The following is a 19769-nucleotide window of genomic DNA, read 5'->3' on the forward strand; positions in this document are numbered from 1 at the left end:
ACTGCTGCAACTTCAGCTCCAACATGTAAAAAGTCTGTAAGTCATCACTACCATTTTTAAAACAAGAAAAAGTTAAAAAACTGAAAATCAATTACTTTTCTGGGACCCATCAGAGAACTAAGGTCAAAGGGCAAACTACATCTTCAAAATCAAAAGAGTCATAGTTGAGATCTACCCACCTAGAGCAAAGCTGTTGGTAGAAACACTTCAATGGTGACTTTGAGGAATTACTAGAGCCTGAGTGTGGATGAGCATGACAGTGAGCATGGCAGTCCTAGAAGCCGCAGTTTTAGGGCAAACTCACCTTATTTTAATGGACTTTACATCCAGAAACCCCACCAGGTTCTCAAAGTGAAGAAGTGACATAAATCCCTTTGGGTTCTGGTAAGGCTATGGGCAGCAGTAATTGTGAAATATGCCCAACCTATCCTCTATCGAAACGCAGAGTCTCCAGGAGCAAAGATTTTAACAGAGTTTAATCCCACCTGGCAGATAGGCATTTCTCCCATTCTATGCCCTCTAGCTAAGGGGGAAAACCTTTGTGAAGGTCACAGCCAGGGACAGAGGCTCATAAAAGACCAAAGACTTAATCACAAGACTATAGAAAGTTTATCTTCCCCCACATCTTACTACCACACCAATAGGGCTCCAGTATAATAACAAAGGGTAACAGCTGAAAGAGCTACAAGATGCAAACTCTTTCTGAAGAGAGAAACCCTAAGTAACAGAGATGAGAATACTAGAGGAATTTGAAGCCTCTGGCACCTACAGCTACAGCAAACATTAAATATAGCTCAACTCCTAGCCAGATTAAAACCTTACACATAGGCCTATTTACCCACTATCTAATACAACATACCTGTCTTTCAACAAAAAAATTATAAGGTGTGCTAAAAGAAAAGACACAGTCTGAAAAGACAGAGGAAACATAAGAACCTGACTCAGATATCTGACAATGATGTTGGAATTAATCAGACACGAAATTTAAAATAACTGATTAACAGTTAAGGTCTCTAATGGGAAAAGTAGGCAATATCAAAAATAGATGGGTAATACAATCAGAGAGGTGGACACTCTAAGAAAGAATCAAGAGGAAATTCTAGGTATAAAAAACACAAGAAAAATTAATGCCTTTCATGGACCCTTTAGTAGACTGGATATGGTTGAAGAAAGAATCAGTAAGCTTAAAGACAAGTCAACAGAAACTTCCCAAAATGGAGGCACCTGGGTGGTCAGTTGAGTGTCTGGCTGCAGCTCAGGTCATGATCTCAGAGTTCTGGGACTGAGCCCCACATTAGGTTCCCTGCTCAGCAGGGAGTTTGCTCACCCCTCTCCCTCTGCCCCATCCCCTTCTGCTTGTGCTCTCTATCAAATAAATAAAGTCTTAATGAAAGAAAGGAAGGAAGGAAGGAAGAAAGACAGACAGACATAGGGAGGGAGGGAGGGAGGGATTTCCCAAAATAAAATGAAAAGAGAAAAAAAATAATAAAAAGAACAGTACAGAACATTTAGGAACTATGGAGCAATTTCAGAATGTGCAACATACACATAATTGGAATATGAAAAGGAAAAGAAAGAAGAAGAAATACTGTAAGTAATAATGGCTGAGAATTTTCCAAAATTATGGATACACACCAAATCAGGAAGTTCAGAACACCAAGCAATATAAATTCTATACATCTATACACAGACACACCATATTAAAAATGCAGAAAATGAAAGACAAAAAAGCTTAAAAGAAGTCAGAGGGGGAAAAAACACCTTGTCTATAGAACAACAATGTTAAGAACTACAGTAGACTTCTCATCAGAAATCACTTAAGAAGAAAGCAGAGTGAAACCTTTAAAGTGTTACACAGAAAAAACCCCACCAATCTAGAAACCCATGTCCAGTGTTGTTATCTCTCAAAAGTGAACAAGAAGTAGAGATTTTCTTAAACAAATAAAAACTAAGAAATTCATAGCCAGGAGACCTACCCTGCAAAAATATATTAAAAGAAATTCTTCAGAGGGTACCTGGGTGGTTCAGTCGATTAAGCATCTGACTCTTGATTTTGGCTCAGGTCATGATCTCAGGGTTGTGAGATGGAGCCATGCTCTGGGAGTGCAGCCTACTTAAGAGTCTTGCTCTCCCTCTGCTCCCCCCCAACTCATGTGCTTTCGCACTCTCTCTCTCTCTCTCTCAAAAAAAAAAAAAAAAAAAAGAAGAAGAAGAAGAAGAAGTTTTCAGGCAGAAATAAATTATATAGGTCAGAAACTCACATATATATAAAAAAAGAGAACTGGAGAAGGAATAAAGCTAAAACTACATCTTTTTATTATTCTTCACCTAGAATTACTTGAAAGGTAATACTTTCAAGTAATAACAGTAATGTACTGGGTGATTATTGTACATGGATAAATGAAATGAATGATAACAGTGTCATCAGGAAAGGAAGGAAGGAGCTGGAAGTATTCTGCTGTATGTACCTGCATGACACATATATTGGGATAATATTTTTTGAAAATGAATTTAGATTAAAAATGTTTACAGCATTATTTTTTTGATATGACACCAAAAGCACAGAAAACAAAAGCAAAAACAGGTAGACTGCATCCAACTAAAAAGCTTCTATACAGCAAAGAAAACTATCAACAAAATAAAAAGGCAACCTACGGAATGGGAGAAAATATTTGTAAACCTTATAGCTGACAGGGGGTTAGTATTCAAAATATGTAAGGAACTCATACAACTTAATAGCACAGATACAAATAATATAAATAATCCCATTAAAATGGGTGAAGGTGGGGCGTCTGGGTGGCTCAGTGGGTTAAAGCCTCTGCCTTCGGCTCAGGTCATGATCCAAGGGTCCTGGGATGGAGCCCCGCATCAGGCTGTCTGCTCAGCAGGGAGCCTGCTTCCTCCTCTCTCTCTGCCTGCCTCTCTGCCTATTTGTGATCTGTCAAATAAATAAAATCTTAAAATGGGTGAAGGACCTGAACAGATAGATAACTCTTCCAAAGAAGACAGACCAATGGCCAAGAGGTACATGAAAAGTAGTAGCTCAACGTCACTAACCATCAAGGAAATGCAAATCAAAACTACAGTGAGATAACAACTAACATCTGTTAGAATGTCTAAAAGTCATCAAAAAGACTAGATGGGTGGCTGGGTGGCTCAGTGGGTTAAGCCTCTGCCTTCGGCTCAGGTCACGATCTCATGGTCCTGGGATCGAGCCCCAGATGGGGCTTTCCGCTTGGCAGGGAACCTGCTTCCCCCTCTCTCTCTGCCTGCCTCTCTGCCAACTTGTGATTTCTCTCTGTCCAATATATAAGTAAAATCTTTAAAAAAAAAAAAGACTAGAAATAAGAGTTGGGAAGAGTATAAAGAAAAAGGAACTCTTGTACCCTGTTGGGTGCGAATGCAAATTCATACAGCCATTATGAAAATAGTACGACGACACCTCCTCAGAAATTCTTAAATGGAGCTACTATGTGATCCAGCAACCAAAGGAAATGAAATCACTATCTCAAAGAGATACCTGCACTCTCATGCTCATTGCAGCATTACTCACAAGAGCCAAATACTGAAAGAATCTAAGTGTCCATCACTAGATAAATGGATAAGGGAAATACAATGTGTGTGTGTGTGTATACTGAAATATTATTTAATCATAAAAATAAAGGAAATCCTGCCATTAGTGACAACATGAATGAATATGGGGGACATTATGCTAAGTGAAATTAAGCTAGACACAGAAAGACAAATACTACATGATCTCACTTATATGTAGAATCTAAAAAAGTGGAATTTATAGAAGCAAAATAGAATGGTGGTTGTCAGGAGCTGGAGGGTGGAAAAGTGAGGACATGCTGATCAAAGGAAGGGTACAAATTTTCAGTTGTAAGATCAATAAGCTCCGGGAATTTAACATTTAGGATGGTGACCATACTTACTAATACTGTATTGTATACTTGAAATTTGCTAAGAGTATTAAAAAGTTCTCTCAACACAAAAAAATAAAATAGTAATATATGAAGTAATAAATGTGTTAACTAGTTTGACTGCAGTCATCACTTCACAATGTATACACAAATCATGTTGTACACCTTAAATATATACAATTTTTAGTTGCTAATTATATCTCAATAAAGTTGGAGGATAAGTCAAAAATGTATATGGCAAACTCTAGGGTAATCACTTGAGAAGAATTAAGAAATATAACTGATATGCTAAAAGGAACAAGAAAATGGAATTATATAAAATGCTCAATTAAAAGAGGGGAGAAAAAGCACAAAACAAATGAAACATATGGAAAACTAAAGTAACAACCTCCCTACTGGAGTTGGGCATTGTGGAAGTAGTATAATAGGAAAACATCAGTAATGAATTAAAATGAAAGAAACAATAATCCAGAATGAAACAAGGGAAATATGAAAAGAAAATTGGCCATTAGTAAAATAAATAAATCAAAGTAGGGGAAAGCCATCAACCTCCTCTACCCAAAGATAACTTTAATTTTTCTCATGAGCCTAAATATAAAGTCCAAGATATAAGAGACTATGGTAACAAAGAGGTTAAAAATAAACAAACAGAAGAAAATGTGGGATTGTCACGAACAAGGGAGTTTAGGATATTAATGAATAATACCACTCCCGATAGTCCTCTATTACATAAAATACATATAAGCAGCTTCATCTTCGATATTCAGGTATAAAATAAAAAATTACCTCCACCTTTTCAGTGAGGAAAAATAGCCAGCCATCAAATCTGAATTGGTCATAATCAAAATCTGCAATCTCACAAATAGAATTCTCCTACTTATTCACGAGTAACTTTAAGATATTAGATTTTCTTTCTTTCTTTTTCTTCACCTAAAAGGTAACACTTTAAAGTAATGACAGTAATGTACTGGGTGATTATTGATTTTAAACATGATTTTACTTCTGACATACCCTACGTGTAAGAGTATCATGTTGAATACACCCAATATATGGAAGGAGAACAAGACTTTAAGTGTCGAGACTAGGCTACACCCCTTCTCATTAGTCATTAATATTGAGTTGGCCTCAATAGTTGAGGCCAACTGAACTGGCCTCAGTTAATGTAACTGCTCAAACTGTAACTGTAAACTGCTCACAGAGTTGGCAGCTCAGAGATTAAAAATATGAAAGTGTTTTTAAAACTATAAACTGGGGCGCCTGGGTGGCTCAGTGGGTTGGGCCGCTGCCTTCGGCTCAGGTCATGATCTCAGGGTCCTGGGATCAAGTCCCACATCGGGCTCTCTGCTCAGCAGGGAGACTGCTTCCCTTCCTCTCTCTCTGCCTGCCTCTCTGCCTACTTGTGATCTCTGTCTGTCAAATAAATAAATAAAATCTTTAAAAAAAATAAAATAAAATAAAACTATAAACTGTCAGGGGCGCCTGGGTGGCTCAGTTGGTTGAGTGACTGCCTTTGGCTCAGGTCATGATCCTGGACTTCCAGGATCAAGTCCCGCATCGGGCTCCCAGCTCCTTGGGGAGCCTGCTTCTCCCTCTGACCTTCTCTCTCATGCTCTCTCTCACTCATTCTCTCTCAAATAAATAAATAAAATCTTTAAAAATAAATAAATAAATAAATAAAACTATAAACTGTCATATAAATCTTAGAGGGAAAAAAATCAAAGAAATGGAAAACAAATATATGACCCACATCCTAATACTTACCAGCATGGGTGACTATCATTGCTAAATTACCTCCTTCTAGGAGGCTTAACGCTAATGGAAGGAACATATCAGAAAATTAAGATTTTTACACTGTCTTATACTTTGTCCATAAAGGGGCTGCATTTTTTAATCTTTCTCTGATCTGTCAATTCTCTAAGATTTTGAGGATTCTCAGTAGTAAAATCAAACAAGACAAGAACATTAAGAGAACTGATGAAGGTATAAATGATATTTTGAACTATGGGGGAATATTACACCATTGGCAAATTATTACACATTAAACACTACAGAGCTCTCTACTACGTTCTTATTTAAAGCAAAGCAAGAAAAGTGGAAAAATTTTCTTTAACCTTTTTCAATTGTGATTCCATTTTCAGACACTCCTCCTTCTTCTGTTCCAAAGCAATCTCCAGTGTCTTAAGCCGTGAGTCCTTTTTCAGTCCTGAGGAAGCCAGCGAAGAAGCATGCTCTTTCAGATCCAAGAGTGAAGCCTGAAAGAAGCACAACACGTCTAGAATAAATACTCAGTATAAACAAAATGGAAATGTAAATTTTAAAATGTATTATCTTGGTGGCTTGTAGTTGCTCTTTATTACTATATACTGACACTTCCATTTCAAGAACATTCATGAAATGTAAAACAGTGTCAGCTTCAGCTTTTGAGTCCTAACTAAAGTAAGCTTAATTCCCAAGAAATACCAACTGAACCGTGATTTAAAGAGTTCTATCAATACATATCCATTCCCATAAAATAAATGGAAGTAGATCAAGTTCCATGAATGAAACTAGTTATTAGCAGTAGTACTCACTACTAGTTACTGCAGTAGCTACACTGACTTAAATAGAAAATACTTTCCCTTTTAAAAGGAAAGTTCCACTAGAAACTTAAATTTCCATAAACTGTCTTAAAGATAACTAGAAATAAAATCCAAGAGTGCCCCTAAAGCTCAGGCATTATTACATGATCACAGGCAGTATTTTTTACTATTTGGGTCACATTAACAGGACCTTCCAAAAGCAAGACCAAAATATACTAAGTAACCTAATTAGTCAGCAATTACTTATGATTTCTCTGCCAATACTGAGATGCACTTTAAGAGATATTATAAATACAAAGCCCTCCGTTACATAAACTTTCGTTCATCACCCTTCTTACATTAGCATAGCATTTCCATGTGTGATAGCTTCAGTTATGTTAGGATCTATAAAAATGTCATTAACGAGTAAGAAACCAACTTATAACATATTGAAAAAGCTAAAGACTTAGGAAATGAATGATCCAATCTATTATGTCTCTGCAAAGCTTCCCAAAATTCCCCTTAATGTCTTCTGAAAAGCCCTGCTATAAGAAGATTAAGGAAAATCTTCCATCAAATACATTTTTTCTGCATTATGTAAACACCAACAACATATACATACAATGCACTAAGCAAACCAAATCATTCTATTTTGGTGATCTTAACCTCTTTTTCTGAGAGGTCGCCTTGCAATAAGCTGACTTTTTCTTTCAAGTCTTTAAGATCTTTTTTGTAGTTATCAATTTCCTCTTGCTTCTCTCGTTCATCTCTGTCCCGCTGCTCCTTTAAGCGTTCAATTGTCCGCTCCTGATGAGAGAACACATCAATATGTAAGAAAATTCCTTTCAACTTATATCATATGACCCTAATTCAGCTTTCAGCTGATAAAATTTCACATTTTCACGCTCCATTCAAAAGACAGGGATAAGCTGTTAATAATCAACTTTTCAAGGAATTCACCCTTCCTACCTCTCTTGCAATAACAAAGATATAGCTTTGCTTTTGATTCCCCTAGGTTCCTTTTCCTATAATCTCAAATAGTATTAGAAGTCCTTAAAGTAACCTTTTGGAAAAATCCCCTTTATTCAATTCCCAATAACAAAAAGTTAACACACACACACACACACACACACACACAAACCTAAGAGTGATAAGTAACACATATTTTTTATATATAACTCACATGTTGCCCACAGACAATGGAAACAACTCACAATTTGCATACCAAAAAGGGAAGAGATTTGGGAGAATATGATATGTTGAATTAAAGCATAAAAAAGGGGCGGGGGGGGAAGATGGGGCACCTGGGTGGCTCAGTCAATTAAGTGTCTGCCGTCAGCGCAGGTAATGATCCCAGGGTCCTGGGATCCAGTCCCACATTGGGCTCCCTGCTCAGTGGGGAGACTGCTTGTCCCTCTCCTTCTGTCCCTCTCACCCTCACCCTCCCCCTGCTTTCTCGGTTTTCTCTCTATCTCTCTCTCAAATAAATAATCTTTTTTTAAAAAGGGTGGGGGGACAGTCCATTAAAACTTCTGTCAACAGATACTTGGTAAGTCTGAAAGTTGAAGCAATTTAAGTATATTTCTGGTTATTATTTCTGACTATATCCAGGGATCAAGTCTTGATCCCTGGCACACAGCCTGAAACATTGTGAGTCCAAGAGACTTAAGGAACAGTGACCCTATTCCTTTAAAAAAATCCAATTACAATGCCCCACCAAGATTCCTTAAACCTCCTTCTAAGACATTAACACCTAACTGGCTTGGCCACTTCTTTATTATGTCAACCATTCCTGAAAAATTAGGTTTGCTCATAAACGCAAAATGAAGTAGCTAGGTCAATACTAGAAAAACAACAAGTGTGTTTCTGTTAATAACTAAAATCCCAGATTTTATTAGGTACCACCATGGTACAGTAAAGGAGAATTAATTATATACTGCTTCCTAATGGTCAATGTCTGATATTTCCACATCCCCACATTCTAACAGATGAGATAAATAAAAAGTACTTTTCTTTTCGTTCAGGAGACAGTATGTGGGAACTTATGGCTTAGTCTTTAGAAATTTCAGCCACTGCGGGCGCCTGGGTGGCACAACTGGTTAAGAGTCTGACTCTTGGTTTCTGCTCTGGTTATGATCTCAGGAGGGTGAGATGGAGCCCTCCATCAGGCTCCTAGCTCAGCTTGAGTTTATTTCTCCCTCTCCCTCTGCCCCTACCCCCTCTCTATTAATATTTAATATTTACATTAATAGATATTTAATATATCTATTAAAGAAAAGAAGAAAAAAGAGGAAGGAAAGAAGAAGGAAAGGAGAGGGGAAAACTTCCAGCCACTACCCTCCAGTGCGAAATCCATCTTACCTAGCAACAGATGCTTAAGTTGACAAAAACAAAATGGCTTTTCTATCCGTTTATACTATCTACAACAGCAATAGTACAGAAAACTCTTTTCTCTTTTGCCCTAAGGGATTTCTTCTGCCTTTTAAATCCAAGTCTCATTACTAGAGAAATTTAACATTAATAAGAAGAGCAAATGTGTCTACAAAGGGTCCAAACCAGTTACTCACTTTCTCTGCAAGGGCCTCCTCCAAAGTTGTCAAGGCAGTGTCGGTGTTGGTAGTGTCAGCCTGCAAGGATTTGACCCGTTCTTTCAAGCTGCTCATTTGCTTTTCCTTATCTCTAAGTTGCTCTTGAAGATTTTCAATCTATGTGTGGGGAGAAAAAGGAAATTAAGAGAAATACCAATAGTCACAATAAAAATCATTTTACATTGGAAATAGATCAGGGTTGTCTCTGAATGTGTGTTCCACAGAAATAATTTAATACTAAGGGTATCCAAACTGAATGCAAAATTTAAAAGACAGAATTTAGAGCCAGAACACAGAAAAGACAAAGATGTAGCTATGGACATATATGCATATATATAAATCTCTCAAAAAATAAGGAAAGTACCTAGAGAGAAAAGAGCCAACATTTAGAGATGGGATTGAGAGTGGAAAGATAGGAAAGACAAGAGAAATGGGATAACTTCAATAATGACACTGTAAATCACTTCACAGTGAATTGAGGATTAGAGCAAGATATTAAGAAAGACAAATCAGCTCTATAAAGAAAAACTGTTCTTAAATGCTAGTGTAAAAATATATTTTATATCACCTTTTATCTAAACATGAAACATTTTCAACGAAATTCCTTATTGTAGATATTCATTCCTTCATACACATCTATATGCATTCATTTACTCAAGGAGGTATTTACCAAATTCTTTATTATATTGCAAGGCACTAGTGGGTACAAAGAAAAGTGAATAGACCGTGTTTTATTATAAGATGGTAAGAGAACTCACCATTATGTAGCTGAATCCAAGCTATGGATGGTCCTGTGTGCAATCTAAAGAGCACAAATTTTATTCTAGACAGATGGGAACCATTAGGTATTTTTAAGCAAAGAAATGATCTGGTAAGTTCTGCATTTTAGACAGATAATTCTGATGGTTCTGGAGAAAAAAATTTAAGGGGACTTGTATAGAGACATGGAAAATTATTATAGTTTATCAATCCCCCAAGAGATACTGAAGATTAAATGAGCTAAGAGAGATGGAAAAAAAGGGGTTGGTTTGAGAAACATTATAGAGACAGGATGTTATCGTGGGAGGTTAAAGTACATATAATGAAAAACACTGAGAAAAAAAACATGAAGGAATTGTAGCGAGATAGTCTTAATAAACTAAAAGAAAATAAGGCAATTACTGTAGATCTCACAAACTTCATTCATTCATTCAACACATACTTGAGCTCTTGCTATGTGCCAGAAACTTTTCTCAGTGTTGAGAATATAGAAGTAATCAAAACAGACAAATATCCCTATCCTCAAAGAGGTAACATCCTAGTACAGCAGACATTAAATGAATGAAATAAACACAGTATGTTAAGCTAGGGATAAGTACTATAGAGAAAAATCAAGCAGAGATATAAATTAGTCCACTCTTAAACTAATACTAGAGCGAGCTGGTATATTTTACATGGTTTTCAAAAAGCAACATAAATATTACCTCCTTTGAAAAGATCTCCTTGAGAATAAAATGCTCTTTATACTCAATCACACATATACATGTTACATATACATACACAGACTCTCTCCATTCTTTCATCTATCTATATGTTTACCACCTTTATCTCTATTTATCTCATCTACATTATAACACTAATCCCTGACCATATTGTAATTCTTTGATACATGTCTCTACAAGTAGACTGGATCCTGCCCCTCATATGTGGCACACACTAGGTGTATAATAAGTATCAGTTCATTAATCAGTATATGAATAATATATAAGCTTAGACTTCTAGAAACTGTATTTAGGCATACACATAAACTCCTGCCAAGAATGGAACAACAAAAGAAGTCTAGATACTGGCTAAGAGACACATAAAAAGGCGCTCAATATCACTCATCATCAGGGAACTACAAATCGAAACAATAGGATACCACCTTACACCTGTCAGAGTGGCTAAAATTAACAACATAAAAACAGCAGATGCAGAAAAAGGGAAACCCTCTTACACTGTTGGTGGGAATGCAAACTGGTGCAGCCACTCTGGACAACAGTATGAAGGTTCCTCAAAAAGTTAAAAATAGACAAACTATGGAAAGAACCTAGATGTCCATCAACAGACGAATGGATAAAGAAGATGTGGTATATATACACAATGGAATACTATGCAGCCATCAAAAGAAATGAAATCTTGCCATTTGCGACGACGTGGATGGAACTAGAGGGTATCATGCTTAGCGAAATAAGTCAATCGGAGAAAGACAACTATCATATGATCTCCCTGATATGAGGGAGAGGAGATGCAACATGGGGGGTTAAGGGGGTAGGAGAAGAATAAATGAAACAAGATGGGATTGGGAGGGAGACAAACCATACGTGACTCTTAATCTCACAAAACAAACTGAGGGTTAATGGGGGGAGGGGGGTTGGGGGGGTGGGATTATGGACATTGGGGAGGGTATGTGCTATGGTGAGTGCTGTGAAGTGTGTAAACCTGGCGAATCACAGACCTGTACCCCTGGGGATAAAAATACATTATATGTTTATTAAAAAAAAAAAAAAAAGATTTTCCTTCACTTACTTGTTTTATCATATGGAAAATTAATGACTGCTACAGAAAATGACATATTTTATAATCCTATGGGCTTTTTTCCTACTTTCCATAAACCCCACCTGACACAGAAAGAGATCATGAAGTACCTATTAGTGTATATTCAACTTCTGCATGAGTATAATTTTGTAGAGATCAAAGAAATTGGTGCTTATTCTCTATGTCTATGTCCCTGATGATAAATAGGGAGGAGGGGAATCAACCAGGTTTACATATACAGTTTATTACCACAGAACAGAACTCAGAATTCAAGATTTTTTTTTAAATAACTATTTACAGAAAGATGACATTTCCTTCTCTAATCATAGTATAGCTCTGATAACTGGGTTGTTAAAAAAAAATAGAAACAACATAATTATTATATTATATAAAGCCTTTTTCTCCTCGTATAATTTTTATTTTACAAAGAGAGAAAAATGTATGAAACCATAGCAAGACTAATGCCAAATGCATGCTACATGTGAATTCATCAAAGCTGCATACCAATTCCATATTGGCACAGATTTTTTTTGACATCTTTTGTTTTGGTTTTTATCAGCCTTGCCAGTTGTCAGGAACTATCATGTTTCAATGTGGGTGATTTATTCCTAGTCAAGTGGAACTGATTACTCTGCCTTTGAGGTTCTAATCACTGAGTAAAGGTAAAAGAGACTTCCTCTAGGATATAGTTCTAAGGACAAGGAATCCCAAAACACTTCCTGCAATCACCTAGCTACTTTAAACATCATTTAAATAATATTTTTTGATGATGTATCCACAGTTGTTCTAAGCAGTCATCAGCATCAACTTATTATGTGGAGCAAATTACAGAGAGGCTCTGACCTTTACCTACTTTGTTAACGGTATCTTCCAATATCAATGGCAGAAGTATAGTCTGCATGAACTCTCCGTAATCAGGGGCAAAAGAGAACTACGGTAATTAATAAAATAGAAAAAGGAAAAATTTGCTAAGTCCCCTAATTTCTAGATAACTGTTTATCTACTACCCTATGCTCTGGCAAAAAAACCCAACTACGCACAATTATAATTTACCAAAATGAGTTTCTGCCCAGACTATTTATATTGGCCTTTAAATATTATTTGTCCAGGGGCACCAGGGTGGCTCATTGGTTAAGCAACTGCCTCTGGCTCAGGTCATGATCCTGGGGTTCTGGAATCGAGCCCGCATCAGGCTCCCAGCTCAGCAGAGAGTCTGCTTCTCCCTCCCCTCTACTGTTCCCCTTACTTATATGCTCTCTCTCTCTGTCTCTCTGTCTCTCTCTCTCTCTCTGTGTCAAATAAATAAATATATAAAATCTTTTAAAAAAGAGAAAGAGAGAGAAAGAAAAAAAGGAAGGAAGGGGGGCGCCTGGGTGGCTCAGTGGGTTAAAGCCTCTGCCTTAGGCTCAGGTCATGATCCCAGGGTCCTGGGATCGAGCCCCGCATCGGGCTCTCTGCTCAGCAGGGAGCCTGCTTCCTCCTCTCTCTCTGCCTGCCTCTCTGCCTACTTGTGATCTCTGTCTGTCAAATAAAAAAAAAGAAAGAAAGAAAGAAAAAGGAAGGAAAGAGAAAAAAAGTATTACTTGTCCAATCATATGTTTCCAGTTATGAGATGACATAAGAACAACAAAATCATAAGAAACTCTAACCCAATGTGTTAAACTCAGTTTAGGTTGTGAAAAGCTTTCATACCTATATTGGCAATTACTGTTTATGGTCTTTAATAAGCCCAGCAAGGATTCTGGTTGGTAACCAGTTATTTCTTTGGTTGAGTTTCCTTCTCAACTGTGCTATTCTCTTACCATGTAAGTCATGGAGTGGATTATTGTAATGAAAAACTAGCTGGCTATGTCATCTTGGGCAAATTACTTGATCTTTCTAATTACTTTACTATAAAACAGAAGAATAGGGGCGCCTGGGTGGCTCAGTTGGTTAAACATCTGCTTCCCAGGGTCCTAGAGTCCCAGAGCAGACTCCCTGCTCAGCGGTGAGTCTGTCTCTCTCTATATCCCTCCCTCCTGCTTCTGCTCTCTCACTCATGCTCTCTCTCAAATAAATAAAATCTTTAAAAAAAGAACACTAATATTCCTTTCAATTATAAATACAACTGCATTCTTAGGGGGAAGACAAGAACATTTAACAAGTAATAAACTTCATCAGAGCACCACTATATTTTATCTTAAAAACTATTTAATTTGAACAATACAGAAAGTGTAGGTAAGACCTTTAGAAAAAGACACTCGGAGTCCACTGCTCCTGACAGATTTTATAAATTGCTGAGAGGGAAAGTAAGTTGTTTGATAAACTTGCTTATGGGACAGATAATAGAACTAGGGACCACCTGCATTAAAATCAATGGGTAATCTGAAGCAAAACCTGGGGAGACCAAAGGACATTGTAAGTCAAGGTATGCTTGATAGACAATTCTATAAATATCTCAAATAACTTTTTTATCTGGCAGGCATACATAAAAATTTGCCTGACCTTCTGGTGCTAAAATCAAACAAAGAAGATCTACAAATTCACAACAGCAATCCTTTGGAGGCGGAGATGATGGTGACACTGCACTTAGGAACATAACTTATATCATCTGTATGAATGGTAACCCTTTAAGTTGCACAATAGCAACGACTATCAAGATAGAACAGTCTTATATTTAAAGGTTCAGTACGTTTAGTACTGTTCATTTAGTTTAGTACATTTAGTATTTTTAATTAATTAATTAAAACAGACGTACTAGGCTTAGCTTCAAAGAAAAAGCAACCATGATTATTGCTACCTATTAACATCAACCAAGTTGAGAAAAATCAAAGACATAACAACAGGTGGCTAGCTAAGTTACACATGGTCTATCTACTGGATGGAATATTATGCAACCATATACAGTTCATTAACTGAGGATATGGAAACTTGTTTATCATATAGTATTACATGAAAAAGAAAAGTTATCAAAAAGTATGTACAGCATTTAACAATTTGAAGGAAGGAAAAACTTAGTTTCACATAGAATTTTCCTGGTTAAAGGTTTTCCATCTTTTTCTAATACTAGAATAGACCTATACATCATTTCAATAAGAATGACAAAAGCAAGAATTTTCTAAATACTATCTAAGAAAGAAATCTTAGGATTTGTGATAAGTAACATGACTAGGATCATGACAAGAGGAGTTCTCTTATCATATGTACTTATCAACATGGGAAATCTCCAGGGATTTCTGCAGGACATGTAAGTAACCCTTCATGTAACGTGTACCTTTCACAGGTTCATGTTGTGGGACCAAACAAACCAAGCTGTTAGAGACTTTGGGGGGGTTCTGCAAAGCTAAAATAAGACTGGGAAACCACTAATGAATTCAAAGAAGCTCAGCTTTCCAAAAACCACTGAAAATATAAGGCTAAAAGTAATACTGAGATGCTTCACGTATTTTGAGTCTAAATTCAAGTTCATCTCACTAAACTTTTATTTCAGCCAAGCCTAATTTTATGGTCTGAAGTAAAGCTAACTTGTACTACTACTCAATACTAGTGTGACAAGGCTGGGTTTCTCAGGAAGCAGACCTTGAGACAGATTTTACTATGCAAGAAGTATATTAAAGGGTGCTTTTGGGATCACTACTAGTGGAAAAGAAGGAGGGAGGGTAGAACAGGATTGTGCAGAGGGAAAAATTCAGCTGCCACCAAGTTCCAAAGGATGCAGACAAATCCTTGAGGAGCTCTGAATCAGGATGATCTTTAAGAGCTGTCTCAAGTCAGGGCAATGAATTCAATCCCCTGTATCCTATAGAGATCAATTATTGGGATTTCAAAGGAAAACGGTATGCTCTTATGCAAGGGAGGTCTCTCACCCAGGCAATCTCCACAGGAACTAACAACTAAGGACTATGTCAACAGCACTTCCAGCATTTGGGCCAATACATCCTCAACCCCCTGGCGGGGTGGGAGAGGGGTGGTGGTGGAAGACGCAGTCTGTGTCACTCATCATAGTATCCATTATACCCAGCAGCTATACACTTTGTAGTTAAATTATAGTTAACATGAAATTGTTTGTATTTGAACAAGGTATCTTGTATTTGAACCACACACATAATTTAATGGCTTTGTAAAACCCAGGGACCCTTCTTCCAAACTTGTTTCACAGACGGTGAAACAAATAATTTTTGTTTCATTTTTAATCAGAAGTTCACGGACAGCAGGGTGTATGATGTCCAAGTCCACATAAATGAGCTATATACATTTTTATATGGAAAGAGCCCACAGTTTTCATCAGATTGTCAAAAGGGTAGGGGGAGTTAAATATCATTCATCAGTGGCATTCTTTTCAAATACCCAGAATGTCATTTAAAATCAACAGCCACTTCACTGAAAATTGCTCACTTAGCTATTTTATAAAAATACTGTGTTACCAAATTCACTGTGTCTAAAATAAGAGTCTGGCCTGGGTAAGACACAGAGAGAATGGATCCAAACAACAGTCCTTTGTCTATATATAACAGAAACCTAAGGATCTTATCAACTTTAGTATATTTTCCATGGTAGATTTGGAAGAATTTCTTTTTTTTAAAGATATTATTGATTCATCTGACAGAGCGAGCACATAGGCACAGGGAGCAGCAGAGGGAAAGTGAGAAGCAGCCTCCCGCTGAGCAGGGAGCCCAATGGGGGGGCTCAATCTCAGGAACCTGGGGATCATAACCTGAGCTGAAGGCAGATGCTTAACTGACTGAGCCACCCAGGCACCCCTGAATTTTCTAATCCAAAAAAATTCCTCTAGGAAAAAAAGGGTTAGGAGAAAAAAGCAACTAGGTCTAGCAATTACAGGAAAATGAAACAGATAAAGACAAAATACATGTCTGACATTTGAAGCTATTTTCTGGTTAGGGGGCACATACTGGTGTAGCAGAAAGAAGAAACAGTGGAAAAGCTACTCCATCGAAGTTTGATTTAATAACTTCTTCAGGTGGCTAATTATTTCAACTTCGTAACCAGAGTTGACAGGTACCTGGGCATTTATCCAAATGGCCATTCCCACAGGTGAGAATGCAATGCAAGTTAATTCATGTCAAATTAGAAGCAGTTTTTAAGCAGAAGAAAATACTGACTGTACTTCAAAACTTTGATCCGTAATTTTTTTAATCCTTTGTCCCTTTCCAGATACTTATCTATGTATTTATTACTCTAACAATTTCCTGCTATGAGGTCTCCTGAGAGACCTCTCAGAACAACCTTTATCACAATAGGGATCTGACCCTTTCATATTTGCTTGCTAATTACCATTTTCAAGTTTAAAATGTGTGCTCAATAAAAGCAGAAATCAGAGCACTCTGAACTAGAACTTGCAAGACTCAGAATATTTATATGGCATTCTATCAATAGAAAATGGATCCAGATAAATGTAAAATTCTCAAGTTACTTACTAATTATTCAAACATAGTTTAAAATCCAAGGAAATGATATTTTAATAAGGGTCAAAACTACTTCTCTATTGTATAAGCATTACAATATAAGTCTCAGAATGGTTCTTACTTATATTATACCTTAGCACTTAAAAATAAGGCATTTAGGGGCACCTGGGTGGCTCAGTCATTGTCTGCCTTTGGCTCAGGTCATGCTCCCAGGGTCCTGGGATTGAGCTCCACATTGGGCTCCCTCAGGGGGAAGCCTGCTTCTCCCTCTCCCATTCCCCTTACTTACACTCCTCTCTGTCTCTCTCTGTGAAATAAATAAAACCTTTAAAAAAAGAAAATAAAAAATAAGGTATTTATCCAAAGCCTATGTTCTCTCAGGTATGTTCCTATTGCCAAGATGCTAATGTTGATAGAACAAGCTTCCACATTCCTCCAGATGAAAACTGCAAGGCTATGTAAAAACACTCATCCTTACCCGAGGAATGCAAGGTTGGTTCAACATACAAAAAAATCAATCAATATAATGTACCATATTAATAGAATAAAGAATAAAAATCACATGATCATCTCAATAAATCTAGAAAAGCCATTTGACAAAGTACAACACCTTTTCATGATAAAAACACTCAATAAACTAGGAACAAAAGGAAACTTCCTCAACTTGATAAAGGGTATCTATGAAAAATCCACACTTAACATCACATTTAATGGTGAAAAATGAAAGCCCTTCTCCTAAGAGAAAGAACAAAATGGTGGGGGGGGGGGCAGTGCCTGGCTAGTAGAGCATGCAAGTTTTGGTCTCACTCAACCCCCTGCTGGTTGTACAGGTCTCTTAAAATTAAAATTAAAAAAAACTTTAAGTAAAAGATAAGGATATAGGCTTTCACTACCTCTATTCATCACTGTACCGGACATTTCGGAATAGCAATTAGGGAAGAAAAATAATAATAATAAAAGACAGCCACACTGGAAAAGAAGAAGTACAACTATCTCTTTGCAGATGGCATGATCGTATATACAGAATACTTAAAAATCCACTCAAACACTATTAGAAGCTAATAAACAAGTATAGCAAAGTTGCAAAATACAAAATCAGTATACAAAAAAATCAGTTGTATATATCTAATTATAAAAAATTAATAATCTGAAAATGAAATGAAGAAAATTCCATTTACAATAGCATCAAAAAGAATAAAATATTCAGGAATAAATGTAAAGAAGTTCGAGACTTATCAATTGAAAACTACAAAACACTGATAAAGGAAATTAATGACAACCTAAAGAAGGCGAAAGACACCCCATGTCCATCAACTGAAAAACTTGATATTGTTAATATGGCAATACTCCCCAAATTGATGAACAGGTTCAACACAATCCCTACCAGAATTCTAAATGCCTTTTTTACAGAAATGCACACACTGATCTCAAAATTCATATGGAATTATAAGAGACCCATCCTACCCCCACAAAAAAACCTTGAAAATGAAAAAAGGTAGATAATTTCCCAATATCCAAACCTATAAAAATCTACGGTGATCAAGACAGGGTAGTACAGGGGCGCCTGGGTGGCTCAGTGGGTTAAAGCCTCTGCCTTCAGCTCAGGTCATGATCCAGGGTCCTGGGATTGAGCCCCACATCAGGCTTTCTGCTCAGTAGGCAGCCAACTTCCCCATCTCTCTCTGCCTGCCTCTCTGCCTACTTGTGATCTCTCTCTGTCAAATAAATAAATAAAATCTCTAAAAAAAAATAAAAAAGACAGGGTAGTACGACACATGGAGAGGCATATATATCAATGGACTAGAATTAAGAGTTCAGAAATGAGCACACATGTCCATAAGCAACTGAGTTTTAACAAGAGTCCTAAGACCATTCGATGAGAAAAGATTTGTCTTTTCAACAAATGGTGCTGGGACAACTGGATACCCACCTATAAAATAATGAAGTTGCCCCCTACCTTACACCAAAAATTAACTTAGAATGGATCAAAGACCTAAATACAAAAATCTAAAACTACAAAACTCATAGAAGAAAATGTGGGAGGAAATCTTTGTGACCTTCAATTAGGCAATGTGTTTATTTGACATGACACCAAAAGCAAAAGCAACAAAGGAAAAAAAAGATAAATTGGCCCTGATCAAAATTTAAAACTCTCGCGCAGGGGCGCCTGGGTGGCTCAGTGGGTTAAAGCCTCTGCATTCAGCTCAGGTCATGATCTCAGGGTGCTGGGATGGAGCCCCGCAATGGGCTCTCAGCTCAGAGGGGAGCCTTCTTCCCCCACCTCTCTCTCTGCCTGCCTCTCTGCCTACTTGTGATCTCTGTCAAATAAATAAATAAAATCTAAAAATAAATAAATAAATAAAATACTGTGCACCAGAGGATGCTATCAAGTAAATGAAAAGATAACCCACAGACTGGGAGAAATATCTGCAAATCCCTTATCTGATATGGGTGGAGTCTCCAATATATAAAGACTTTCCAGAACTCAATCATAAAAAGACAAATAACTGAAAAATAAACAAAAAAACATGAACAGGCATATCTCCAAAGAAGATATACAGATGGCCAAATACATGAAAAGATGTTCAACATTATCAGTCATTATGGAAATGCAAATGAAACAGCAAAAGATACCAATGCAATACCCCTTAGAATGATTATTTTTAAAAGAAAAATAACACATGTTGATAGGAATGTCATAGAGCTGCTTTAGAAACAGTTTGGCAGTTCCTCAAAAAACCA

General features: G+C 36.9%; 1 protein-coding gene across 2 annotated transcripts in view; it reads right to left on the reverse strand.

Moving 5' to 3' along the window:
• Positions 1-19769, reverse strand: part of LOC111159681 (ELKS/RAB6-interacting/CAST family member 1) — a 510890-nt gene that overhangs the window by 368073 nt on the left and 123048 nt on the right. For both annotated transcript variants that reach the window (XM_022522253.1, XM_022522254.1), the window contains 3 exons: positions 9049-9186; positions 7148-7288; positions 6035-6175 (listed from right to left, as the gene is read on the reverse strand). In XM_022522253.1, the coding sequence (XP_022377961.1) occupies positions 6035-6175; positions 7148-7288; positions 9049-9186 (420 nt within the window). The remainder of the gene's footprint in view (positions 1-6034; positions 6176-7147; positions 7289-9048; positions 9187-19769) is intronic.

This window comes from Enhydra lutris, unplaced genomic scaffold (genome assembly GCF_002288905.1).
Source record: "Enhydra lutris kenyoni isolate GAN:26980312 unplaced genomic scaffold, ASM228890v2 scaffoldscaffold69, whole genome shotgun sequence".
In the NCBI taxonomy this organism is placed as follows: Eukaryota; Metazoa; Chordata; class Mammalia; order Carnivora; family Mustelidae; genus Enhydra; species Enhydra lutris.